Raw genomic sequence first — 27,919 nt, 5'->3', positions numbered from 1 at the left:
AGATTTACACAAATGAATTTCATCAGGAGCCAAATGTAAGGACGTAAAGAATAGATAATATATTTAAGACACATTGAGTACTTATTTTTAGTTGGTAGTAGATTCAAATATTTAGTTCCTTCATTTTTGTTACGAGTATTTATATATTGTAATTGCAATGATTTTAGCTCTTAGATAATTGTTCTCTCTGATAAAGAGTATAATTAATTATAAGTTGTGTAATTTAATTTGTTGTATTTTGCTTAATATAATGACAAATTAAATGATATCGTTACATTAGGGTGTAAAAAAGATTATCTATTTGATCTTAAATAATACGAAAAAATATTTATGTTCTAGTATCATTCTATCGTGTAATTGAATTGAAATGATGGAGCGATGTAGTAAAATTCGTTTACGGTCACCGACGTAAAGTGTAAAAAAATAAAAATATGAAATACCATTTGCCGTTTTATTTTGCATGTCATTCAATCATACTCAAGATTTATCGCTATTGCGCTCTAAAATAGGTGTGTACTGTATGTACAACTTACATCATTAAAAAAAGATCTGAATACCGGTTTAATCGGTACAGAAGAGACACTGATACTGACACGTATCTTAAACACTGCGAAATCTAACTCTGTACAGGCCTGCATTACTACGAAAAGACGCTCAAAACTTGTTTGGCGACTATTTAGACCAATCAAAGCGTACTAGCAATCGACGTGCGTCGTGCATAAATTCCTAGTATCAAACTTGACTCTTAAATATCTACGAAGTACCATCACATGTAGACACCAAGATACATTCACAAATATTTTAAACGAAAAACTCAAAAGGACTACTAAAAATAAAAGTCAAAATGTCATATCACATGAAATCGTACCCTTTTATTTGTTTTAATTTAAATACAACATTATAAATACAAAACTATACACTAGACGGTGGATACTGAGTGCGTACACTTAAAACACTCCGATTGAGCAAATGCAAGCATTAGTAACAGTTGTAGTTTAACAAGTGGTCGAGACGTCAGGACATAATTATTTCACTTACTATGGCATAGGATTTAATTCCTTCACGGAACGAGGTAACTTACGCTTTGTAAATGTTGCGTTTATTCCTTTATATCACACAGTTTTGTAATTTTAGAGTATATTTCACCTAGCTCTTATCTAGATCCGATCTCGCTTCAACCTTTGCTCTTATAGACCTAAGCACACTACAATAAGGTTTACTTTAGCATGTTCCATACAAGACAAGCCACACCCCCTGGAATCAGTTCACACTAAATTAAACTTTAAATTGATAGTGCTTTAGAACTATAATGCTATGATCAAGCCGAGATACATCCAAGACGCGGTTTAGGTGGGTATACATACATATTATTCGGGCACGTATTGGGCAACTTTGATGCAAGAGTTACTATGACAGTAGCAAGAAGATGTACTCACTAGATTTCTCAACAATAAAATATCAAGCACTTTAGACTGAGCTAAACAAATGAAAGATTACTCGATTGAACATTTTATCTCGTAGCGAACTTCGATATTAATTTGATTAAATTGATCAAATAAAGCTTCATGATTACGTTAATACAATTCTTCCAAATAAATAAATTACTTTAACAAAGTTTAAATTTCTGAAATCTCTAATCGATTGGTTTTTTCTTTTCAATTTTATAAAATCATTTAAATAAATATACAGATAGTATAATTTTAGTTTAGACCTATTTGTTGCACAATACTCGCCCGTAGTTCTATAAACGTTTATACAAAAGATAGAGTAGGTACACGATTGCGAAGTATGCAAGGGATACAAGTTGATCGATTCACACTTTGATCATTTAAGTACATACAGATTAAACAACACCATCATGCGATTAAATCCATAGACAATGTAACCGATACTTTATACTGTAAAATGTATTTCGTTAAAAATTTCAGGTAAATCTTACTTATTATTTTGTTAATTCTGGAACCATTAAGTACATTATAATATTGTAGAATTAGCGCCATCTAGCGCCGAATAGTTGCACGAAATCCCACGCATATTATAATGTACAAGAATTAAGTAGAATAGTACGGCATTAATGTGGTAGGGGTCCTTATCTAATATAAAAATTCGATTAACAATACTGTTAAGGGCACATCACACTTATTATCGGAAATCACGTGCAATAAGCCTAAATTGGATGACACCTTGATACTTGATCATTCAATGTAGCAGCCGTAATCGCAATCATCCCTTTTCGTCGTAAACTATTACACATATTTCGGAACGAGGGGGTACGAATAGTTGCGGATATAAGTTTAAACCTTAATGTAAACTACAGTTGACAACTTTTGATCTGAACTCGTGATTTTGACTAGGCGATTTGTGTGAAGTTAAATTGTTAATGAACAGTGTATAAATATTAAATAAGTGTTTTAATTGTCAGATGGGCTCATGAATTATGGCTAAACAGACTTCAGATCAAACGCCAGAAAACTGTAGTTGCAGAATATCCTAAACATCGTATTACTATAACAGTCACATCAATTGAACCTGACGAAGTGATGTCCGCCTCTGCATAAATATTGTGTAGCAATTTAGATTAATTTATAATCTGTGTTAGTGCAAATTATCTTAAGTACCGATAAAACGTTTAACCGTAAAGTTTAAGTCAGGTTACGAAAAGAGTATTAATATTTTGTACACAATACCTATTCAATCGACACCACTGTGTTGGCAGTGAAATCTTAACTCGCCATCCCACACAACAATCATAATCATAATTAATATATTAAAATTAATTTGTTAGTACAACCTTATCCTACGATAAACATGATGGTTAATCAGCTTATTTGGTAATTAATAAATTCTTTAAAACATAATCAGTGCGTTAATTTTGTAGCACGCCTAAAAAGCCAAATTGGACACTCCGCACTGATATAATATCGTATGTATATTTTAATTTAAATAGTTTTGAATACACAATTTTAAAACGCCATGCAAGATTAAGTCCGTATTAACATTTGGATGCTTTGAATTTTCATTTATTTTGACTCCTCTGTGACTAAATTATCAGAGTCCAAGTTCTATAATTTTATACTAGTTTGTGCAGTGACATAAGCTGGCAAGAATATAAAATATCTGATCAGAAAGTCATTTCATTTCGATTATATTATCATAATTCGCGTTACAGCTCGCTTGCGTCTTAAATGATTAAAGAGAAGGTCAAAATTCTAATGTGGGCTGGAGCGATATAGCTATTTGTGTTACATTAAATGCCAATTAGAATATCTAAAGTCTGGTCGCCGAGCACGTTGAATTTCGTCCAATGACCCCAAGCTACCTATCCTTATCCCTCGCGTGTAATTATATTGCTATCGCGACTGTGCGACGGGCGGCAGCAATGAGACCGGACTATAGACAAACATGTGCAGGCGCAATGTGTATTTAGTCACTAATGATTAAGAATAAATAGTAAATACTGAAATTATAGATTAGATATTTTCCTAACTGGACAGTTTTTGAGTCATTCGCATCCAAATGTCAACACTGACGTCACGCATGGCACAGACAAACACTCAGCTAGCGACGCAACGCAATAAATAATTGAAGCAATGTTTTATGTACACGTCTATACTCTTCTTCTACATATCACAGTCCTTTGGGCAATTTTACAACCGGTAAACTAACCTATATCTGGTAATCTCACTCACAATTTGGCTAATTAGGAATGGTCGCTCGATCTTAAGATAATTTATAAATAATTTTATAGCCGAGACGGCAGTGTTTCGATCATTATTAGTTCGAAGATATGGAATGTGATATTCCAACACTAAACCAATCAACAAGGACGTTAACAATTTCCTAACATACCTCAAGACAACTCTCGCAAAATTTCATATACCCTATGGTTTACGTAACCCTAATACCTAGGTAACTTCGAGCCACCTACCAAAAATATATGTAGCTCTCACCAACACTATAGTAGACGCGTAGCAACTTAAAAATGGCGGGGGAACGGAGTTCAATAGCGCTAGCAAATGTCAGCTCACAAACTTGATAGTATCAGTTGCTATTATAACTAACGCGTGTTCCTACCATACGGTAGCTACTGAATATATTTTGGATTCTTTCGACGCGTTATTCTGAGACCGTACCGGTGTTTTGTTTCGTCTCATTTCTTTGTATGCTGCAAGTACCTCGTGACGACGGCGGTGAGTTCGTGCGGCAGACGCGTGCGGTCGGTCGCGCGCGCGTATGAGCGTATGATCCCACTAAGCTGCGCGTGCAAATCAAGCAACGCTTCCAATCCTATCGAGCGCAGAGCCTTTGCGTTCTTATACACGACGTTATCTAGCTCAGTCTTGTTTATCAGTACTTTCTCGGCCTCTGTAAAGAATATTAATTTGTAAATAAATGTAGTCCGATTGGTAGACCGATGACATCATAAAGGTAGCAGGGAAGCGCTGGCCGCTACCAATTGATCAACATAGAAAGCATTGGGGGAGGCCTATGTTCAGCCGTGGACGTCCTATGGCTGAAATTATGATGATGATAAAATAAAGGACAGTGCCAGGGTCTGGACCAAGTGCTGCCCAGAATCAACCCATAGTGCATTTTCTTCCTCAGGCCTATACTAATGTGTAAACCGAAGCGCACTGAAATCTATCCCTGGAGTTAAGAGAAAAAAAGAGTTTTGTTTCGAATTATTTACATACAAAATATCATCGATGTATACGTACTACGCATAAGATTTCGCGATTTTGGCATTAAATAACACCGCTATTTTGAACTTAACCATACTGCATCCGTACACGTTACTTTAGTGCGATTTAGACATTCTTTATAAACGATCTAGCGCTGTTTTAATTGTTTGGTAAGTTAGTTAATTATTTCCAAAATGAAGCAAGAATTTTTAGTTCTCTGTCCTTGCAAAAAATCAATTCATTGGTGTATTACAATCGATTATTGAAATTATTGTAAGCTAAAACTTCTTGCTCTATTTTGGAAATAATTAATTTCTGTCAACTAACCAAACTACTGCAACAGCGCTTGATCGCTTAAAGAATGTTGAAGTCGTACTAAAGTAAGGTGTACGGATGCAGTATGGTTAAGTTCAACATAGCGAGTGTTATTTAATGCCACAATCGCTAAATCTTATGCGTAGTAGGTATACATCGATGATATTTTGTATGTAAATAATTCAAAACAAAACTCTTTTTTTCTCTTAACTCCAGGGATAGATTTCAGTGCGCTCCAGTTTATAAATTAGTATTGGCCTAAGGAACAAAATGCACTATGGTTTCATTCTGGGCAGCACTTGGTCCAACTTCCATACATGGATTGGCACTGTCCTTTACCTAATAAATGTAAGGTTCTGAACCTTTGGAGGTAATTAAAGAGGATGAAATATGTAATGTGATAGTCACCTCCGGCGGACGTATCATGCCCTGAATTCCTTTTCTTTGGTGATGTCTTCGTCTTCTCCGTCGATTTTGTAGGACTGTAAAGAAATAATACCCAATTATAGGCAGTTAATCTAAATATATAAAAGGAGAAACTGACTGACTTAGTAACATATCAACGCACAGCCTAAACAACGTAGGCACTTGAAATTTGGAAGGGACGTAGCTTAGGTACCGTAGAGGTGCAAAGAAAGAAAGGAATTCCCGAAATTCCCACGGGAACGGGAATTAGCGGGAAAATCCTTTTGTATGAAAAATCTAAACCGCTTAAGTTAGACGCTTGAAATTTGGCATGCAGGTACCTTAGTAAACTTAAAGCTTACAACAGGATATTGCAAAATTCCCCCGGGAACGGGAGTTACCGGGAAAAAACATTTGTATGAAAATATCTGATCCACGCGTACGAAGTCGCGGGTGGCCGCTAGTTTTGTAATAAGATAGAAAAGCCCAGTATTTCATTGCTTCAACCATAACCTCTCCAAGATGTGGTTTTGCCTCGCAATCAGCATAATGCGGAGCGGGGCATCGCAGCAGCGCGTCATCGAATGCAAAGATGACGTCACCGCGACGCAGACAAGTAATTTAACTTTTAACATCTAAGGGCCCTCGCCCACGTCGACTCTTACTAGCATCGCTACTAACGCACGTTAGTCGCATTTGCAACGCACTACAGAAGTGATGCCAACGAGCTACTAACGCGCTACTGCATTGCTACAAAAAGTCGCCGTGGGCGAGGGCCCTAAAAGGTTTTAAATGACATCTCACCTCTCTATGACATGATTATGAACCGCACTCTGCACGGTAATGTTGAGCATAGAGTCGCTATCTTGCGGCCGACGCAGTGGCGCGTCGTCATCTGACGCTGATGATGACGTCACCTCGCCGTTGGGCAGCGGCGTCGACGTGATCGGCTTGTTCTCTTTTGACTCCTCGTCGGTGATCGCCATGCTCGAGTCTTTGAATGACTGAGGAAAGAAATAAGGTTTATCAGACCGTAGTCAGGTGTATGTCGTAGAGAGGTAAGTAAATAAAAACTATTTAAGAGCGTTTACGCCGTTTGGCGCAAAAACAGTACTTTTTCAACTCGTTACAATCATTAACCAGTAATACTACAAATATGTTATAGGCATAAATAGTTAGGCAATTTCGTCGTCTAAATAGTTAATTGAGAAAATATTGCGATTAGTTTAGTATTCAAGAATTATATCAAGATAAGTCCACACAGGTTTTGTAAATTTCCACTTTAGCGTCAGTTTACAAGCTGAAATTTTTATAAAAANACAATTATTTTAGTGTGAATAAAAATAGCATCGAAATTACCTAAACTTGACATGCCACGCTAGACGTAAACGCTCTTAAATAAGAATAACAGGTCAGATAGTCAGTTTAGTTTCTTTGAAAGATATTATAATTTCTACTTTTTCCTTTGAGAAAACTACTTCAAATCGAGACGAAAGTGTTTTCCAATATTGCAAAGACATAAAGTTAGACAAAATAAATGCTCTCTATTATCCAACTACAAACGATGACGTATGAATTTAAACACTGCGACATCTTATTCAGTGATAATGGGAGCTATTTTGCAACAACAATGTTACCTTCTGCAGTCTTCTGCCGCTTGACCACTGAACCCTTGGACCAGGCGTTCATGCGGCGGCGCTTGCGCTTGGCCGACGACTCCGCGCTCTTTTCACCGTTGCTTTCTATGTTGCGGTAATAAGAGCTAGTTTGCTACAAATGTGCCGTTAATGTTACCTTCTGCGCAGTCTTCTGCCGCTTGACGACGAGCCCCTTGGACCAGGCGTTCATGCGGCGGCGCTTGCGCTTGGCCGACGATTCCGCGCTTTTCTCGCCATTGTGCGGCGTCCGCATCGACTTGCTGTCGTTTCCAGTGGAGTCTGCGAAGCATTCTATGGAACATAAGTCATATTATTTACACCACTTAACATACAAATAGGTTTTAGGTTGGCTAAATGAGGAAAAATGCCTCCCAAAACCGCCTGGCTGGAGTGTCATCGAAAATACACGCCTGCTTATGTGTGTAGCAAATCTAAAGTATCAGTAAGCCAGCCATATCTATTTCAGACACCATGAATGATAGAATAAACAGGTTCCAAGTGGATAACAAGTCTCAGGAAATTAATTATAAGACGAGCAGCTTATTCTCATCTCAACTTTTAGAAGTCAGTTATCAGTGGCCGGATGAATAAAGTAGGGTACTTTGGCGCCCCTTATCAAAAAGTGTCAGCCCAGCAGTAGACTGATTGAAATAATACACGTGTTCTTGGCTATCTCCTGGCACTCCAGCTCGAAGTCGCTATCCGTCTCCCCGTATAATAATACACAGTGGTAGTATAATGTCACGTGTACTCACGTGTAGTACAGAGAACTGACGGCCAATAGGGCAGAAAGGTTCTGGAGTGGCCGGAAAACACAGCATGGGACGTCCACCCACATGGTGGACCGACGACCTCATAAAGGTAGCAGGAAGGCGCTGGATACAGGCCGCTACCAACCAGGCGATGTGGAAATCATTGGGGGAGGCCTATGTACCATCGGCAACAGTGTTAACTATCCATTACCTGTCATGACGTCTCGTTCTATCGCAAAGAATCGCCATTTGATGAGAGCAAGAGGAAAAACTGAAATTGATAGTTAACAGTGTGGCCGTGTGTACACTTGTACAGCAGTGGACGTCCTGTGGCTGAAACAATGATGATGATGATAACTCACGCAGGTTGGAGGCAGTGTAGATAAAGTCAGGCAAGTCTGCGTCGGCCATGTCTCCCTCCTCGCGCCGCTTCTTGGCTATCTCCTGGCACTCCACCTTGAAGTCGCTATCCATCTCCACAAGGTGGACCGACGACCTCATAAAGGTAGCAGGAAGGCGCCGGATGCAGGCTGCTACCAACCGGGCGATGTAGAAATCATTGGGGGAGGCCTATGTGCACTTGTACAGCAGTGGACGTCCTGTGGCTGAAATGACGACGATTATGACTCACGCAAGTTGGAGGCAGTGTAGATAAAATCGGGCAGGTCTGCGTCAGCCATGTCTCCCTCCTCGCGCCGCTTCTTGGCTATCTCCTGGCACTCCACCTCGAAGTCGCTATCCATCTCAACATCAATGAGTGCGTGCGCATGGTCCCTTAGCGAACATGCCTCGTGCCGGATCTGCTTGTCTGATGATGTCCTGGTAAGGTTTTTGGCGATGTATAAAAGGTAGAGGTTGTGGAGGTAGACTAGGTGAATAACTAATGAAGTCCAATTACGAGACTGGTACATCTTCTGATTTATTGAATTTTGTCTATTGGTTATCCAATAAAAGGGTAGGTGTAGGATTAAAGCTTTAAAAAGACCAATCTTTATTTGAGACTGATATGACGGAACTGCTATCAATGAAGCTAAAGCAACACGGTCGGTTTTTAGGGTGAGTGTCATCAATTTAGTGAATAGGTGACGAATGGTTATGATATAGAAATTAGGTTATACAAATAATTAATTTATAAATCTTAAAATTTAAACTTTTGTGAAGATCAACCGACCGTGTAACCGTGCCAGTACTTACAAAACTTTACGAATACTGTATATCTAATGTAAATTGTCTGTTAAACTTTTTAGTTATGACAGCTAAAAGCATTCTAATCACTATAATGGGTGTAAATAATAACAACTAATAACTAAATTAATGACAATGACTGTTGTATATAGATTTTGTATTTATATTACATGCAACTGGACTGATTCTGATCTTCATCCGATAAATACATTTCAGTGAAGAGAGGAATCAAGCTCAATATCCAAAAAATTTACGGAGAAAAGGTTAGAGGATGTAATATATTTTACAAATCATATTTAGGCTATAAATACTGACTATAGTGGTTATTAAGGCTATATACAAGCGTATTGGCATACCTATACACCCCTCTAGCCCTTTGATTTTTGATTTGCAGGAAATTATGTGGAAGAAAACATAATAAACACATTTAAAAATAGGTTACAATGTAGTGGGGTAATACGCAAAATAAAGTAAAATTAGTGCTGGAAACGAATACATCATGTTAGAGGCATAAAACATGATTTTATGGTCATGGTAATGGCAGAATAGTAAATAAAAATTTCAAAGATTTGTCATTTGATAAACAATAAATAAAATAAATAAACACATTCTCCATTTCTGATCACATGACACGTGATCACGAACATATTCAAACATTTATGTGTCGCCAATGAGGGCTATCGTTTTTATACTTAACAGTTGGCCCCCCTGGCGATTGACAGGACCTTACTCTACAGTGGCGCCATCTTGATGAATGCAAATGCGATAGTCCTCGTACCACTTTCGCGCTCACCAGTTGGTGCCACTGTCTTCGCTACTAGCAAGTGACAGGACCTTACTCTACAGTGGCGCTAACTGGTGAGCGGTAAAACGATAGCCCTCATTAGGACGAGTCGATATCGCTTAGCGTAGCCTTGTGTACAAGGGGCCTAAGACTTATTTTCAACAAGAAAAACAGAAAATTAAATTCTTACCTGTCCGGGTTATACTCTAACGCGTTCGCGCAAATTAGGTCGATGTCGTCTAGGAACTCCTTGGCGCAGTTGTATTTGTGCATGTCCACTTTAGTCATCATCGTCTCTAAGTCCATTGGCTGCTTCACTATGTCTAAGTAGTCAGTTACCTGAAAACATAAGGTTTTTAAACCATATAGGTATCCTTGCATAGTCTATAGCCTTGAATGTTGCAATGGGCACATCTACAAAACCGTATAGAGGTGAATTGTGAGTCGCTATTTGGTTTCTAAATACAAAAAACAACGTTTCTCACTAGCATTTGCTTCAAGATCTGTTGTATTTTGGGATGGGAGAAAATCCGTTGCTAAGTTGGAACACATTTATGAAACAAGCAAGTTGAAGCTGTTATATTTAGTTAAATATTTTTAATAACTTTCCGCCCGCGGCTTCGCCCGCGTGGAATTTCGTTTGTTAAATTTTCCTGAATTTTCTTTGCTATAAACCTCACGGAGTCCGAGGCCTTTCCAACAAATGCAAAACCGTGGAAATCGGTTCGTGCGTTCTGGAGTTATAGCGTCAGGAAGGAAAACCCGACTTATTTTTATCAAAATTATCAGTTTTGGAGAACTCATATTAAAGGGAATTCACAATGACAGCACCTAAGTAACCTAATATGAAAACATCTTATTCAAACTAACCTCTTCCAAGTCGACAGGCTTGGTGAACTTATAGAATCGACGGTTAGAAGCCAGTTTGCGGCAGATGTCCCGTAAGAAGATGCGCAGTTCCCGCAGTTTGTAGTCTTCCTTGCGCTTGCGCCGGGCCATGTCTTCTTGGCTCTCCCGCGGCGGTGGAGGGGGTGGTGCTAAAAAGAGTTTTACCATTAGAACTAGCGAGTCGCCCTGGCTTTGCACAGGTGCTAAATATACAGGCCAAGGCTGTACATATAAACCTTCCTTTTGAATCACTCTATCTATTAAAAAAACCGTTGCGTAGTACTAAAGATCTAAACATACATAGTAAGGGAGAGACAGCGGAAGGCGACTTTGTTTTATATGTACAGTCGCGAAATGAAAAGGTTCGTCACCTTAGTGTCGGTTTTCGCTTGCTAGGTACTGTAAGAGTCAAACCTGCCAACATAACCGTGCAAGAAACAGTGCTGCTAACATTAAAATAAATATGACGTTTGCTAACGAATAAGGTTTTGCTTGTTTATTTTTCTATCCCATCAGTGCAATGTTACAAAATGTAGTTTTTTTTTATTTAATAGATAATGGCAGGTTGAACCAACAAGAAGGTTTTAGTTCAATCATAATAATCTTCTTGACAAGTTACATCGTCAAACAACTTTGATCTGAATAATTTTGAACTTTACTGGCGAACAGTTAAAGATTATTTTCTCTAACTAGAGATTATTCTGTAACATAGTTTCAAAAGGTAATATGTGCTCGCGATTCGTTGAAGGAATCAATTTGAAAACTGACGAACCTTTTCATTCCGTGACTGTACTATGTAGTGATTGTTCAATTATGACCCATATGTCATTGTTATAAGGTTGTCTTTCGCTTACCTCTAGGCAGCGGTGGCGGCGGCTCCGTGTTTTCGATAGGAGGCGGGTCTAACAGAGCTTCGGCAATCAACGGCTTTAGGAACGCGATCACTTCTGCCGCATTTGGTTCCCGCATTCTGTATACGCAGTCCTTGTACAGAGGGAACAGGTCTTGAAGCTGAAATAGAAAGATAATTTTAAGCCATTGTCATCGTCTCGCCAGGGGTTACAGCTTGACCGCCAATAGATATCAATTTAGACTACAATTTCGGTAGAACATTGTGTTGAGAATGAGATATTATCAGATTTGATGTCTTCACCAATATTGCGTTCGAATAGCACGCATCCTCCGTTTTACTCAAGTTTTAATTATGCGAGACAGCTAAAGCCTGGTCCGTGAGCACGTAGAATTTTGTCCAATGACCCCAAGCTACCCATCATAATCGCTCGCGCGTAATTATGTTGCTGTCGCACTTGCACACTCACTGCGGGCGCCGTCGCACAGTCGCGACAGCAATATAATTACGCGCGAGCGATAAGGATGGGTAGCTTGGGGTCATTTGACAAAATTCTACGTGCTCACGGACCAGGCTTTAGCAGTAGCGTGTTATCCCCGCAACCCTAGTCCTCAATATCTACAACACTAGCGTCTTTTCCGTGATTAGTGACACGCCATATGTGTGAAATTGTGAATAGCGCGCATCCTCTCCATTAGTTCTTACCTCTGCCGACAAATCCGAGTGCTGCGCAGTTGTGGTGGCCAATAGTAATGTATTATCTCCCGCAGCGCGCGTCCGCCATAGTTGTAACAGTAGCGCTGTCCCGGTGGGCGCTAGTGATGACCACACTAACACTAATAGCGCGCATCCTCTCCGCTGGTCTTGCCTCGGTCGGCAAATCCGAGTGCTGTAGCCAGTAATAGCGTGTTGTCCCCCGTCGCGTAGTAGTGCCGTAGCACCATCCCGGTGGGCGCTAAAGACTACCACATTAAAACGAATAGCGCGCATTCTTACGTCGGCCGGCAATTCCGAATGCTGCGCACTACTGCGCTGTGCTAGTAGCTAACAATAGCGTGTTATCCCCCGCGTTCCGCCACCGCCATCGGTGTAACAGTAGCACCGTCCTGGTGGGCGCTAAAGACTACCACACTAAAACGAATAGCACGCATTCTTACCTCTGCCGGCAAGTCCGAGTGCTGCGCAGTTGTGGTGGCCAATAGTAATGTATTATCTCCCGCAGCGCGCGTCCGCCATAGTTGTAACAGTAGCGTCGTCCCGGTTGGCGCTAAAGACTACCACACTAAAAGAAATAGCGCGCATTCCTACTTTGGCCGGCAAGTCGTAGTGTTGCGCAGTGGTAGTAGCTAACAATAGCGTGTTATCCCCCGCAACCCGCGTTCGCCACAGCTGCATCTGTAGTGCTATCCCTATGGCCGCTAGAAACAACCAAACCAAGGCGAATATTGTGCATCCATCTGTCTTACCTCGGCCGGCAAGTCCGAATGCTGCGCACTACTGCGCTGTGGTAGTAGCTAACAATAGCGTGTTATTCCCCGCGTTCCGCCACCGCCATCGGTGTAACAGTAGCACCGTCCTGGTGGGCGCTAAAGACTACCACACTAAAACGAATAGCACGCATTCTTACCTCTGCCGGCAAGTCAGAGTGTTGCGCAGTTGTGGTGGCCAATAGTAATGTATTATCTTCCGCAGCGCGCGTCCGCCATAGTTGTAACAGTAGCGCTGTCCCGGTGGCCGCTAGTGATGACCACACTAACACTAATAGCGCGCATCCTCTCCGCTGGTCTTGCCTCGGTCGGCAAATTTGTCCCCCGTCACGTAGTAGTGCCGTAGCACCATCCCGGTGGGCGCTAAAGACTACCACACTAAAACGAATAGCACGCATTCTTACCTCTGCCGGCAAGTCCGAGTGCTGCGCAGTTGTGGTGGCCAATAGTAATGTATTATCTCCCGCAGCGCGCGTCCGCCATAGTTGTAACAGTAGCGCTGTCCCGGTGGGCGCTAGTGATGACCACACTAAGACTAATAGCGCGCATCCTCTCCGCTGGTCTTGCCTCGGTCGGCAAATCCGAGTGCTGTAGCCAGTAATAGCGTGTTGTCCCCCGTCGCGTAGTAGTGCCGTAGCACCATCCCGGTGGGCGCTAAAGACTACCACACTAAAACGAATAGCGCGCATTCTTACCTCGGCCGGCAATTCCGAATGCTGCGCACTACTGCGCTGTGGTAGTAGCTAACAATAGCGTGTTATCCCCCGCGTTCCGCCACCGCCATCGGTGTAACAGTAGCGTCGTCCCGGTTGGCGCTAAAGACTACCACACTAAAACGAATAGCACGCATTCTTACCTCTGCCGGCAAGTCAGAGTGTTGCGCAGTTGTGGTGGCCAATAGTAATGTATTATCTCCCGCAGCGCGCGTCCGCCATAGTTGTAACAGTAGCGCTGTCCCGGTGGCCGCTAGTGATGTCCACACTGATAGCACGTCGCGGACGAATAGCACGCATCCTCTGTCCGCTCGTCGACATTCCGAAAATAGCTGTAACAAGGTAAAGAACATGAGTATGTAGAATCTTCGGTATCTGTAAATAAGTCCGTATATGTAACGTCTATTATGGTTAACATAGTAGACCCTGAAATTGTTCCAGACACATATTGATACGATTTTCTTCGTCATTCAATCGGTGGATCGTTATTTTAAGATGATTTTAATACGAAATATTTCGTGCTAAAGCCCGGTCTGTGAGCACGTAGAATTTTGTCCAATGACCCCAAGCTACCCATCCTTATCGCTCGCGCGTAATTATATTGCTGTCGCGACTGTGCGACGAGCGCCCGCAGTGAGTGTGCGAGCGCGACTTTAGTTATCATCACCACTCACCGATATAAGCGCCTGCTCGGGCGTGAAGGCGAGCGCCGAGTGTAGTGTTGACATGCTAAGCTCTTTGACAGTACAGTCTTCCATATCGCTTAGCAGCGCCGGCGCTATATAGGTCTCAGCACAGGGACCGCTGATCAGAAGCACGCTGGATGACGTTGGCGGGATGTCCGACCTGGAAGAAGGATCTAATAAAAAACTGTATTGATATAGAATATGACGCTTAACTGAGTAGAATACTGCAGTGAAGTGGTGTGGGTCGTGTTTTTGTTATTAAAACGTCAACAAATAACAGCTCTATTATGTCACATGACTTCTCCATCTGCACAGCTCCACTAACTGCGCTACGTAGTCCCTAATGATATAAGAATCGTAATATTTCAAGTTAATTTGCGACGTCATAAAGGTTGCAGGGAGACGTCTACGTTTAGCAGTGAACGTTCTGTAGCTGGAATCATGATGATGTCATAGATTAGCCTCTTCACACACACTTCGAAATGACTATGCTGGTGACGTCATAGCGGGCGCGCGTGACGTCACGCAGCAGCGGCTAGGGACACACTCACGGCGGCAGCAGCTGGCGGGCGGCCTGCAGCGGGCGCGCGTGACGTCACGCAGCAGCGGCTAGGGACACACTCACGGCGGCAGCAGCTGGCGGGCGGCCTGCAGCGGGCGCGCGTGACGTCACGCAGCAGCGGCTAGGGACACACTCACGGCGGCAGCAGCTGGCGGGCGGCCTGCAGCGGGCGCGCGTGACGTCACGCAGCAGCGGCTAGGGACACACTCACGGCGGCAGCAGCTGGCGGGCGGCCTGCAGCTGGGCGAGGAGCAGCGGGCGCGCGGGCGGCGGCAGGCGGCGCGCGGGGGGCGGGCAGGCGCGGGCTCCAGCCGCCACTAGTGAACGCATCGCCTCTAACATGTCTTGGGTTGTCACTTCCACCTGGAAACATTTGAATAACGTCAACGCAACCCAAATATTTTCCAACACATTAGGGTGCCCACACAGCCCAGCTGCATTGACAGCGGGTTGTAATAAGCAAAGCGCCAGAAAAGTCGTCGACAAGCGCGATTCTGAATACTGTCCCCCCTCTGACAGCGGCTTTGACACGTACGACTACCGAACACAAAACCTAGGGCTGTGTTCGTTTCAGCCGAAAGACATCCACTGCTGGACAAAGGCCTCCCCCAAGAATTTCTACAAAGACCGATCCTGCGCCGCTCGCATCCAGGCACCTGCCGGAAGAGCTGTGTAAATGCACATAATAATAATACTAAAGTTCAATACTCACATTCTTAGCATCGATAAGTAAGGCGTGTTCGCTGTCGTACACTTGTGGGTAGACTCTTCTCAACGCCTTTAATACTGATTCTGAGCATAAAGCTTTTAGGTCTGAACCTGTAACAACCAAAATAAAGTCATAAATAAAATATGTTTGGTCATGGAAAATCTCTGAGACACTACTGTTCTGATAATAATCTAACTGGTCTCTTTGTATTGCTATCTAGTGAACCTACTAGCCGACTGTGAGCTGTGCTATCTGGTCCAAAGCCTCTTCCCCTGGGCGTGGGGTCCAGTGCTTGGTGTATGTGTGCAGGATGTCCCTTCTAGCGGCGGCGTGTGGAGGCGGGAAGCTAACATCTCTCCTAGCGGATACTTCTAATAGCAAGAAATTCTATGGACGGAACTAACTTACCTCCATAGCCGACTGTGAGCTGAGCTATCTGGTCCAAAGCCTCCTCCCCTGGGCGCGGGGTCCAGTGCTTGGTGTATATGTGCAGGATGTCCCTTCTAGCGGCCGCGTGTGGAGGCGGGAAGCTAACGTCTGTCCCAGCAGCCGCTTGCATAAGATAGGATTGCTATTGACGAAACTTACCTCCATGGCCGACTGTGAGCTGTACTATCTGGTCCAATGCCTCCTCCCATGGGCGTGGGGTCCAGTGCTTGGTGTATATGTGCAGGATATCCCTTCTAGCGGCCGCGTGTGGAGGCAGAAAGATAACGTCTCTCCTAGCGGATACTTCTAATAGCAAGAAATTCTATGGACGGAACTAACTTACCTCCATAGCCGACTGTGAGCTGAGCTATCTGGTCCAAAGCCTCCTCCCATGGTCGCGGAGTCCAACGCTTGGTGTATAATGTGTAGGATATCTCCTGACAGCCGCGTGCGACAGCGGAAACCTAAATTGATAATATTCAAGTGACTCTATCCAATGACTGACCTCCATAGCCGACTGTGAGCTGAGCTATCTGGTCCAAAGCCTCCTCCCCTGGGCGTGGGGTCCAGTGCTTGGTGTATATGTGCAGGATGTCCCTTCTAGCGGCCGCGTGTGGAGGCGGGAAGTATAGTTCCCGGTCGAAGCGACCCGCGCGGCGCAATGCTGGATCGACAGCGTCTAGGCGATTGGTTGCGCCTATGATTACCACTTCGCCCCTGAGGTAATGAAGGGTTGGTTAGTTAAGTGGTCTCTCAGAAGTGAACAAAATTGAGGACTTGATTACTTAAGGCTCATGTACTTCATAAAAAAATTCGCGTTGACACAGATAGGATGTAGTAATAGTAGATAGATTAGCAAAGACACGGACGCTAAGAAGTAAGTATATTAGATTATCAAGCTAAATGGCACAAGTACACCATGGGGGAAATTGATCGTGACGTATAGTGTAAACCCGCACTTCGGTTGGTTTCGCCGTGCATCGCCCGTACTTCGGTGTGCGGGCACGCGCTTCATCTCGGTTTATTTCCCGCATAGTGTACTTGCGCCAAAACACTGGCATCTTATGTCGTTCCAATAGGAGCTATTTTGCAATAAAACCTGTATATCTCACCTATCACAAAGGCCGTCCATCTCAGCGAGGAGTGTGCCAACAACACTAGTGTGAACTTGCTCCTGCCGCACGCTACGCACCGGCGCCAACGCATCGATCTCGTCGAAGAATATTATGGACGGCTTCATTTTGTTTGCCTGGAAGGGAAGCATTATGTTATGAGTTTGGCATTGTGTTTTACATTGCAGCTTGAAATCATATTCTTTTTAATAACAGACTAAATACATGTCTATTCGCCTTCGCGAATACAATATTCGCCTTCTATTCCCAATTCATGCTACATAAGTTTACATTTACGTAACCATATTTAAGGCATAACCACGTGACGTGCGAGGGGCGTGGCCATTTCGTGCGACATTTGTATGGGGTCGAGAAGAGGGCCAGTCCTGTACAAATGCTACATAAGGGACTCTTTCCACCCCTACCTTTCAAATCGGTAAACCGAGGAAGACCAAAAAACACGAGACTCAAAGCTTCTTCTCCTTTAAATTTTGCCAAACATAAATGACACCCAAAGTACATTTCATAACTTCATTACACTTCACTGACCTGTTGAAACAGCAGCTTGAGATGCCTTTCGCTCTCACCCACCCATTTCTTCAAGCAATCCGCCCCCTTCCTCATGAAGAAGGCGACTTTCCTGCCCCCAACCAAAGTGCACTCATTAGCCAAGGCCCGGGCTAGTAAGGTCTTTCCCGTGCCCGGGGGTCCGTGGAATAGCACCCCCTTGGCGGGGCGGGTGCCAAACTTTTGGAACAGATCCGGATACATGAGAGGGAATAGCACCATCTCACGGAGGCACTTTATGTGCTCTTCTAAACCACCGACCTGAAAGAGACAAAAAGTAATGGTCAAACTTTTTGCAATTATTTATTAATTTAAGAAGTTAATGTTATTCAGATTAAGAATGTGCTTAATTTTGGTCTATTCCACTTTGATCACCTGGATTTATTAGATTTCCTTTGATCACTCATGGAATTCTTATCCATCTTATCATAGGAAACTAAAGTGTGCCTGGAGTCCACTTTGATCACCTTCTGGATGATCTAATCCAGGTGATCAATGTGGTGTGTTAATTTTGAACTTCAGATTTTATTCCAACATCTCTATGACCCGGTGTTCATAGAGATTTTGAACTAAAATCTGAGGTGATCTTTCTGTGATTAACTTGGCCAATCAATAGACAAATAGGATACTTACTGACGTAAATCTCACGCTGCCGTCGACCTCAACAGGTTGTATATCTCTCAAAGCTCTATCTGTTTTCTTGTCATCCATTGACTTTGACTTTTGTCTGAAAACATTTTTATTTAGTACTTTCATTACGGACATAGTTTAGCAAAAAGGATCCAACCCACAAAGTCGTCGAAAATGAGTGAAGTATACCAAAGTGGTCATTACGATCTATATTACCATGTAGCAAAAAGTGTCAAATGTAACATGGTGTTGTTGGATCCTTATTGCTAAACTGCGTCCACTTATGATCAACATTTCAACAAAGTGTAGATATTAATTTAAAACTTTATGTAATACTTTACCTGCCCTTAGTTTTGTTTTTCATGGAAACATTTAGGTCCTCTTCCGTGTCACTACTTGACATACTACTACTGCTACTAGATGGTGATTGCGCTGCAAAAAGAATAACATACATTCACAGTTTGAAATATAAAACTATCATTTCATTTATGCTTCAACCAAACCAACGCGTGCGATCATAAGGAAATGACAGGTCGCGTGAACTGTCATAGATCGCGCAACCTGTCATTAGCCTTTGATCGCGCCGGGCAATGGCAATCTGCACGCGTTGGCGTGGTTGAAGCTTTAGAGAGCGAGCAAAAAGCTTAAGTGATTCGAATACCTATGATAATACTTACATCGGATAGTCTTACGGCGTAAAATTGTAGGTTTCCTTTCACGCAAAGAGTACGGTTTCTTTCTGATTGTGAATGTTTTGGCTGCAACAATAAATAATATGTTAATAACCATTTCCACAGATAAGGTTGCGCAACGAGAGTTGAGGCGATCAACAAGCAAAAATTATTATCTTTGTACGCTCATGCTTTCTGTCTCATTTGCACATATTTAGCATGAGCGAGGTAGCTAGCGTAGTCAGTGTTTAAACTTGTATGTGTAATATCTGTGTTCTGTATTCAAATATTACATCAGTGTGAGTAGATAGATAGATAGAAGATAAGTGTTTATTTGTCTCAAAACAGTTTCACTTTACAAGTCATCACATTGTACACCTGTAGTAAGAGACATAAAGGTCTATGACTCAGTGATTGCAGGAGACCCACAAACCGTGTTCGCCTCAACTTTCAACAATGTTCATACACTGATCCTTCAGACAGTTGTAACAAAGGCTATTTTTCCACAACAATGGCTACATTACCTCGGCCGCGCGTCTCCCGCTGCGCGATCTACTCGAAGGCGGGCTTTGAAGTAATAATATGGAGTTGATCCTAATACGCATGCAATAGAGGCTATTTTGCTAAGTTACCTCTGCCGCGCGTCTCTCGCTGCGCAATCTGCACAAAGGCGGGCTTAGGCTTACGCGTGCGCTTGGAGCGGCGCGGCTGCAAACCCAGCTCGCTACCTGACTCCGACGATGACGATTCAGACGCTGTGGAAGAAAATACAGAAATAGAAATAGAAATATTTATTTGTCTTTGAATAGGGTGTACAGAATGTCGAAAATAACAAAATATGATCACCTATCCAGCCATCAACAATAGCATGCAAATATATCGAAGAAATATTGATATTACATATAATTATTACGGTATTACTTTTTGCTGATTATTCCCTATAGCTTAAAAATTCTTGGAGAGAGTAGAATAATCGCGCGACAAGCCACTTTTGCAATGTGGTCTTAAACTGATTAAAGGACAGTTCTTTAATATCTTGAGGAAGTTTATTATAGATTTGGACACACATGCAGAAACAGTTTTTTTTAATACGAGTACTTTTTGGGATGAACAGCTGTTTTAGACCACTAGTTCGGCTTACTTCTTTCAACAAATTTTCATTCCAAAGAATCAGTACTCATATACCAAATTGTTATTGTATCTTTACAGGTCACGAAGTTACAAGCTGTTTTGTCACTGAACAGCGGCACATGCGGTTATTGATAACGCGGCGTTTTTAAACCATGCACTGATATGGCCACCACACTCCCAGGATTATACTGGAATATGGTATCATCACACACAACCAGTATTATTCTAATTTACAGACAGACACCAATAGAATTCATTCTAATAAACATTCGTAAAAGGAATTTACCTGTTTCTTGTTGACTATCTTCCTTCTTTGGGCGTCCTCTATTTCTTCTAGTAGATCTTGCTGGAGCTTGATTGCTAAAAGAAACAAAATAGATTTAAGAGCGTTGTAGCAAAAAGTTGGCGTTCGAATTTTAGGTTTTTATTGCTTGACGTCGCGTAGTGAGTGCGCAAACTGCATTTATCTGTACAATTTCAACGCTGCGTCGACTAAACGATCTTAATCCGTAGTTGTATCGTACCTAAGACAGTACATCATACATAATAATAAAGAAATAATGTATAATTTACCCATTTGATTTTTTCTCAGATCAGACTTTTAGCAAAATCAAGTTACGTAATTAATGTATTTTTTACACTAGTAAATCCCGTGACAAGTTTTTAATCTTTAAATTGAGTAAAGTAATAAGTTGATGGGTTTGAAAGAATTTATGTTTTATTTTATTCTTTTTACAGCATCAAAAGCTTGTTTATGAAAAATATTTACTATTTAAATTTTACTTTTGACTTTTTAGTTTTTATGATGCGGGATGGAAAAATTAAAATTTATTCTGANTATCTTCTTACTTAGAAATAAATTTGTTGTAATATTAGTTCAAAGTTGTGCCTTCGCGAGTTAACTGGAAATCGGGCTTTCGAAATTCGCTGTTTTCGTAGGCAAAAATCCAATTTGAACGAGATTTTGTCAATAGACATTCCGTAAAAACGTATGATAATTACGATGATATAAGTCAAAAGAAGCTATAACAATAAATTATATGACTAAAATCATTTCGAAATCTGCCAAATTCTCGATTTCTGCATGAAAAATGTGACAACGCTCTTAAGGAACATTTATAGTTAAAGTGAAAGCCTTTTCTCCTTTAGTGTAGATATTCATTGATGGGGAAAACTGGGTACGGTTGTAACAACTCCCCCTCACCCTCACCAAGCAACAGTCGAGTTGTTACAATCGTACCCAGTCTCCCCTAGTCATGTTAAACTTATATCATTTTCATTTAAAACAAAGCTAAGAAAAATATACCTCTCGCTGTCTTGCTCTTGGTTCGCCTCTTGCGTCTCATTCTTGACTTCCTCTTTAGGCTCCGCCCCCTCGTCTGTTTCTTTCTCTTTCTTACTTTCATTTGTCGTCTTTTTCTCAATCACCGTCTGATTGTTCTCATCTTCGGAATCTGATCCGGACGCATCCTGAGACATGATTTAATATGTTGTTAATACTTTCTTTCGCATAGCAATGCCTGGTTGAAATATTATACGTAGATGTATACGTAGTTTTAAGGGCTACATAATGTAGGTATGGGTCGTATAATAGCAGACTTGTCTCGGGCGCGACATCGAACTCAGAGAGAGAGAATCATTTATCTGACTCGTAAAAATAAAATGTCACTTACGGCTCTTGTATCAACAGAGAAAATAGGACATTCGCTTTGCATTGTCTGTAGAATAATTATTATTACTTAGTTCTACAATATTATCACACATCTTAGAGCGCTTTCACATTTAGGCGATTCAGCAGCACGACAAACGCACGACAGACGCGCTGCGAAAATTTCATACTATGTGACAGCGGAGCGCTTATAACGCCCTAATGTGAAAGCGCTCTTAGATATAAGTTTGATGACTAATTCATAAATAATAATTTTAAACTCAAATTATACTATAAAATAAAGCGACTCACATTAGTTTTCTTGCTGTTATTAAATCTGGCCGAAGTCCGCCTCTGGCGCGCAGAGAGCTGTGTGTCTTCATCTGTGTTGGTTGGGGGCAGATCGCGTGTCTACAAAACATCTCACTTCTTATTCTCTACATCATTTCAGCCAATGGAAGTCCACTGCTGGACGTAAGCATAAAACATTACTGTTATTATTCTGAAGTAATAAGATATAAAAAGTGCTAATCGCCAGAAAACTAACAGAACCAAACAGTGTTATGATTAATACATCTTGTCCCGTAAAGAGCGCCCTTTTTGGGACACCCTGTATATTGATTGTTAGAAAACCACATAATGTGTTCAAACAAATGAGGTTTTGTAGATCATTGTTTCTTTCTCACAAAGTAATGACAAATGTGTTATCAATAACAATCTGTTATGCTCAATTGCTATACATAAGAAGTAAGAATAAGGGGAAATAAACTATATGTTTTTAATTAGCAGGTCTTGACTAAAGACGTGGCACACATATCAACCCGGAAAAGGATCGTAACCGTATCAGCTCGAGGTGGTCAGTATTCTTTGTATGAAACTCCCTTCCATACCGTAACGCACACTTATACTAACCGCAACGCGTAAACGCCTCGCCACGCAGTTGACAGCGCGCGAAAGGCGATATGGTGTTGATCCCTTTCCGAGTTGATAAGTCTGCTATGACCTCAAGTCTTGCTTAATAATACCTTTTTTTACATGTTTTGAGACAAATAAATGCTTTCTATAGTCTGGTCTGTGAGCACGTAGAATTTTGTCCAATGACCCCAAGCTACCCATCCTTATCGCTCGCGCGTAATTATATTGCTGTCGCGACTATGCGACGGGCGCCCGCAGTGAGTGTGCGAGCGCGACAGCAACATAATTACGCGCGAGCGATAAGGATGGGTAGCTTGGGGTCATTGGACAAAATTCTACGTGTTCACAGACCGGGCTTTAGGCTTTATTCTATTCTAAATACATTTGGCACTCACAATTTTCTTATTAACCCTCGCCTCGTCGCCGGAGGAGAACTCATCTGAGGAGCTGGTCCCAGGGAAGCCGTACAGGTCGGGATAACCTTTCACCTTCAGCTCGTTGGTGATCCAGCTCTCGTTGAAGTTGTGGTGGATGAGTTTGCGTTTGCGGCAACTTCTACGAACATCTAAGGAAACATCGAATGTTTATTACGCTCGTATTCACAAACGATGCTTGCATAAGTGAAGCTGCAAAACGAACGCACAGCGTTGAATAGAGCTCTCTGATTGGTTCGTGTTTCACTATGCATCCACGCCCACTGAGATCTCATAGTAGTGTTTGTGAATACGGACGTTAGACTTCTTTCTTTGCGGCAATAAGAGGCATTCGTTCATTATTTTCGTCGTTATGCCACATACTGGCAACCCTCGGATTCGCGGAGCAATTTGAAATCACGGCGTGAAAAAAAAACCTAGTACACGCTGAGAAAACATTGCGAGGGGTAAAATAAAGCCATAATTCTGGACTTGATCTAAAAATTACACAAGCAGTAAACTTTCAATAAAGGATTGAAGTATATCCTTCATCTGGTATACCCCTTGATTAACATCTTAGTTTACGCGACGAGATGACCTAGAAGCCTGTTCATGTTAACAATAATTACAAGTTTTATTGTTTCAAATACAGTCATAAAATCCTTACTTTCTTGTATTGGCTTGTCTTCACTGTCCTCCACGTAATTCTTCCGTGGGCCGCGGCTGTGCCTGATCCGCACGCTTCTGTTCGTAGACGCGTTGTCCTCCGCAAAAAACACTCGCACTTGGCGAGACCTGTGTCCACAGAATATCAGAAATAAGCTAACTTCATACCAATTCGTATGTTGTTCAATATTGCAAATAATACGCTTGGCACGCACGGGTGACTTTATGTCGCCGTGACAATATCTACAGCAGTGGCGTAACCTTGATGTCCGTGACAAATGCTGTGCATGGGGCCCTTGGCATATCTAGGGTTTATTTTTCAGGGGACTACGGGACCATCGCCCTGAAGCATCGCAAGAGGGGGGATTAGGGTCCTGGGCCGGGGCTCCCTAGGGTTGGGGTCCCGTGGCATTTTGCCAGCTCTGCCTCCCTATAGTTACGCCACTAAATATCTATCTTTTTTACACCTTTATGGAGAGAAAAAGAGCGACATACTGTCACGATCACAAGCCACCCGTGCACGCCTAGCCTTACAGCACATCAAGTTAGACCCTGCTGCACTTTAGCTCCTCATACAACTGTAATAAAGGTGATTTTGCAATAACATGTAAAAATAACTGGTGTGCATTATTGAACTCACACTTACCTTCTAGAATATTTTTCAGGCTCTGTATCACTTTCTGGAAATACTATGCGAGGCATTTTGATAGTGCGGCGGCGTCGGCTATCTAAAATTATATTAAGACAAATATTATTAGTGTCCAATTGGATCCAGTACCCAGTTACAAGACTGGCTGCATAAAATATGTATCAATAGCATCAGTTGTAACTAGATAACTGTATTATAATATCAGACACAATACTTACATTTAGTAGGCCAATGTTGTATCTTTCGAGTGACCTTATATTGTTGGCTACTTCTTAACTCCCGTTGAGACCAATTAGATGCCTAAAATAAGGAAATCTGTTTAAATTTTATATGTTATTTACTTAAATAATTTGAATGCTTGTTTAGTTTTTATTTTGCGTGTCTAGTGTAGTTTTGACTAGACATCAGCCTCAATGACTAGTAATTAAAAATATACAGCATACATTTAAAGAACATTAAGTTGCTATACAATGTCCAGTTATGTGCTATGTGCAGTTATTTTTTAATGTATTGAATATCATTGCACCTTTCTGTATTTCATGTTAAACAAATCCAATGAGATAATTTTATATGGACTAACAAAAAAACTGAAACAGTGAAATATTGAGTAAAAATCCATAAATCTTATTTGGTTCCATACTCACATTAAAAATAAATGGTGAATAATATTATTATTCATTGAAAATAAATAGAAAAACATTTATTTGTCTATAAATCATTTTAAAACATTGATCCCAATACCATGCAAAATAAATATAACATGCATTTAAAAAAACATAGTAATACTTATTTAACTAAAATTAAATAATCACATCAATAAAATAAGAACCCTGATGAGAAGATTTAATCCAATGGATAATTTATTCATTACTAATTAAGATACATTTTGTATAATAAAAACGCAATGCATGCATGCAATGATATCAATGAAAACCATTGATAGAACACCATCAAACTTTTACAAGTTTTCTAATGCATACCTACTCATGAACTGTATAAAAACTGGAGCTTCTTTTTTAAAAGCTCAACAATTATATCATTGTTTGTAATAAAATGTAAACCAAGGGATAAAAACATTACATTACCAAAACATTAGGGTTTTGAGTGCAAAGGACCATATTTATGATAAACACATTTTTCCCCTTATCATCAATATTTTGTGAATGATGATGTAATGATACCATACAAACAGTGACACACTCAAGTGATCTGAATAGTGCACAAATTAAATAAATAAATAGAACCCAATTGACACCCTTTAATTACTTTTCCAGCTCCAATCAAAACATAAAATGTCATTCCAAAGCACATAAACTCAATAAAGGTACTACAAAACAACTTTGGGAAGACTGGAAGACAAGATCTTATCATGATGGTAATCCCCAAGACCACAACACACTGAATCCTCCTTAATTTTACTGGAAAAGCACATGCAAGTACTTGCATCAGCCAACAAGGAAATTGGGACAGGAAGTTGAGTCACAAAGTATTTCTAAACAAAGCATAGGTGCTAATGTTATCTATCAAGTAGTATCAATGAGAACGTGTCACCTTCTCATCGGAGACGCTGCCAACGTCGTTTATAGTGTAATTCCCTTCGTCAACCTCTCCGTTCTCTCCATTACTGCGACGGGTTTTCACCATTGCAGTAGCTGTGTCGTAACGCTACATTCAAGACCCCAAACCCGTTATGTAACAACCAAACAACGTTACACACAATCCACAACTCGAAAAACAAGAAAATAAACGTCTAAACACTAGAAATAGTAACTAACAAGGTGATGTACGAGCGTTATCGTCTGCACATGTCCCTACAAAGCGCCATGTTAAACGGACAATGAAGTCGAGAGATACAGCAATTTTGAAATACTTAACTCACCAATTAGAATAACCATAAAGTTTACCACAATTTATAACTAAAATTATTTTATTCTTTACATATTACGGCACTAACAAAAGCTAATAAATTGCAGATTCACACGATTTCTCATTCTCACGATGTTTTTATTGACAACTGTCAAAAATTCCCGCAAATTTGACAGCTTTGTGATTGAAAAAAAAGAGAAGTTGGAATGCAATGTCTATGTGCTCAGACAACAAGACGCACAATAAAGCAAACCTTTGCTTGTATTGTTATAAAAAAAAATCTCATCTGTGCTGTCAAATGTCAACCAACTACCGTCAAAAAAATTGATGATGGATTTTGTCAGATTTTGGGATGGGTTTTGTTTGTTGATATTATTGTAGTTTTACGATTGTAAGTTCAAATAACTATTTTGCTCAATAATGTCAAACCCAGCTGAAGGAAATTCACCATCGACAGAAGACAAAGAATTGCCCGATGACCCTTCCAACAAACAGGATGTGGTGGACATGGATGAAGAGATATCAGCTCGGATGACGGCTTCCTACAGTGAAATATCATTCCATTCAGACCAAGGCCTCAGTCCTGAAGACCAGAAGGCAGCTGGGCCTTCCAGGCCTTACAACTTTCCCTCAGAAAACCGCAAACAAGAGAAGTTTCCTTTAGACTTGGATGGGCATGTGAGATACGAAGGGGACATGACTCACTATGTTGCTGATGATTTAGAGTTTAAAATTAAACTCTCCAGTCCCATAACTAAGAGAGGCGAAACTCCAGTATTTGGTAGTTCTACTAGCGCATCCAGATCAAGCACTCCTTCTGGAAAACTTTATAGACAAATACTGGCTCCTCAAATAGGACAAATTGATATAACAGTATTGAATGATCTCGAATATGAAGCTCAAAGGATAGCACAGTCAGTAGATAATCTAATAGAAAATTTATCCAGCATACTGCATTCCAATTCTTCGCTGACTGCTGAAAATATGGAAGTATACAAGGATGCTGTTGGCAAGACATGTGATGCGATGGACAATAACATCAAAAGCATGTATACAATTCTAGCTAAAGGTGAAGAGGTGTCACAAGCAATGATCCCTGTCCAAGCACAGGCTGCAAGGATAGCAGAAATAAAGAGACTACTTCAAATTTTTGAAAATAACTTTTAGCATGTAATTGTTGCTTTGTTATTAATGTAACTAGTGGTTAGTTGTAAATAATACATTTAGATTTTGTTTTATGTCTTCATAATAACTATATTTATTTAAGTTCAACTTGTATAAAATTCAGTTAGTTAAATACACCAGATTAAAATAATTAATTTAAATGTACCCTTGTATAGTGAGAGCATTTAATAAAGTAATTTAAAAAACCCCGTAACTTGTAGCATTTGAAAAGTTCTTCAAGATGATAGAAACCATAAAGTTAATATTCCTTCGGAAGGAATATTAACTTTATAGTTCCAAAATACTGGACTGTCCTGTCGATGACATTGACAGTGGGGCGCCACCGTCAATACCGGATCGCTGGTTCAGATTTTTGCCATGT

The 27,919-nt window shown here is 41.0% G+C and overlaps 2 protein-coding genes across 6 annotated transcripts; one reads left to right on the top strand and one right to left on the bottom strand.

Moving 5' to 3' along the window:
• Positions 1-847: 847 nt before the first annotated feature.
• On the bottom strand, positions 848-26,535 carry LOC114365889 (ATPase family AAA domain-containing protein 2). 5 transcript variants are annotated; one of them, XM_028322586.1, is made up of 28 exons: positions 26,387-26,535; positions 26,059-26,172; positions 24,726-24,807; positions 24,505-24,586; positions 23,860-23,987; positions 23,175-23,344; positions 22,177-22,275; positions 21,523-21,686; positions 20,503-20,576; positions 19,718-19,840; positions 19,092-19,172; positions 18,756-18,846; positions 18,418-18,511; positions 17,767-18,045; positions 17,218-17,354; positions 16,611-16,822; positions 15,680-15,786; positions 15,179-15,330; positions 14,394-14,565; positions 13,863-14,051; positions 11,524-11,680; positions 10,652-10,818; positions 9,972-10,120; positions 8,444-8,631; positions 7,197-7,351; positions 6,207-6,406; positions 5,406-5,479; positions 848-4,365 (listed from the first exon to the last, which is right to left on the bottom strand). In XM_028322586.1, the coding sequence occupies exons 2-28, from the start codon at positions 26,149-26,151 to the stop codon at positions 4,151-4,153; spliced, it is 3,834 nt and encodes a 1,277-aa protein (XP_028178387.1). In that variant the 5' UTR covers positions 26,152-26,172; positions 26,387-26,535; the 3' UTR covers positions 848-4,150. The 5 variants fall into 5 exon arrangements, with proteins under 5 accessions (XP_028178387.1, XP_028178388.1, XP_028178391.1 ...); XM_028322587.1 differs by lacking the exon at positions 26,387-26,535 and adding an exon at positions 8,175-8,268 and having other exon boundaries at positions 8,538-8,631; positions 26,059-26,380; XM_028322590.1 differs by lacking the exon at positions 26,387-26,535 and adding an exon at positions 8,175-8,268 and having other exon boundaries at positions 7,197-7,339; positions 8,538-8,631; positions 26,059-26,380.
• Positions 26,536-26,676: 141 nt separating this feature from the next.
• BORCS6 (BLOC-1 related complex subunit 6) lies at positions 26,677-27,735 on the top strand. The gene has a single exon (XM_028322601.1). It carries the CDS (start codon positions 26,794-26,796, stop codon positions 27,538-27,540), a length of 747 nt encoding a protein of 248 aa, XP_028178402.1. The 5' UTR covers positions 26,677-26,793; the 3' UTR covers positions 27,541-27,735.
• The last annotated feature ends 184 nt before the right edge of the window (positions 27,736-27,919 follow it).

This window comes from Ostrinia furnacalis, unplaced genomic scaffold, assembly GCF_004193835.3.
Source record: "Ostrinia furnacalis isolate ACB-3 unplaced genomic scaffold, ASM419383v2 OfSCF7680, whole genome shotgun sequence".
Classification (NCBI taxonomy): domain Eukaryota; kingdom Metazoa; phylum Arthropoda; class Insecta; order Lepidoptera; family Crambidae; genus Ostrinia; species Ostrinia furnacalis.
This window is presented reverse-complemented; position numbering and strand designations above follow the sequence as displayed.

Coding starts and splice junctions, on each gene's coding strand:
- LOC114365889 (XM_028322586.1), bottom strand. CDS start 26,151: ATGGTGAAAACCCGTCGCAGTAATGGAGAGAACGGAGAGGTTGACGAA. Junction 20,577..21,522: donor CAAGAGCAAGACAGCGAGAG/GTATATTTTTCT, acceptor TGTTTCTTTTAG/CAATCAAGCTCCAGCAAGAT. Junction 19,841..20,502: donor AGATAGTCAACAAGAAACAG/GTAAATTCCTTT, acceptor TTTCTTCCACAG/CGTCTGAATCGTCATCGTCG.
- BORCS6 (XM_028322601.1), top strand. CDS start 26,794: ATGTCAAACCCAGCTGAAGGAAATTCACCATCGACAGAAGACAAAGAA.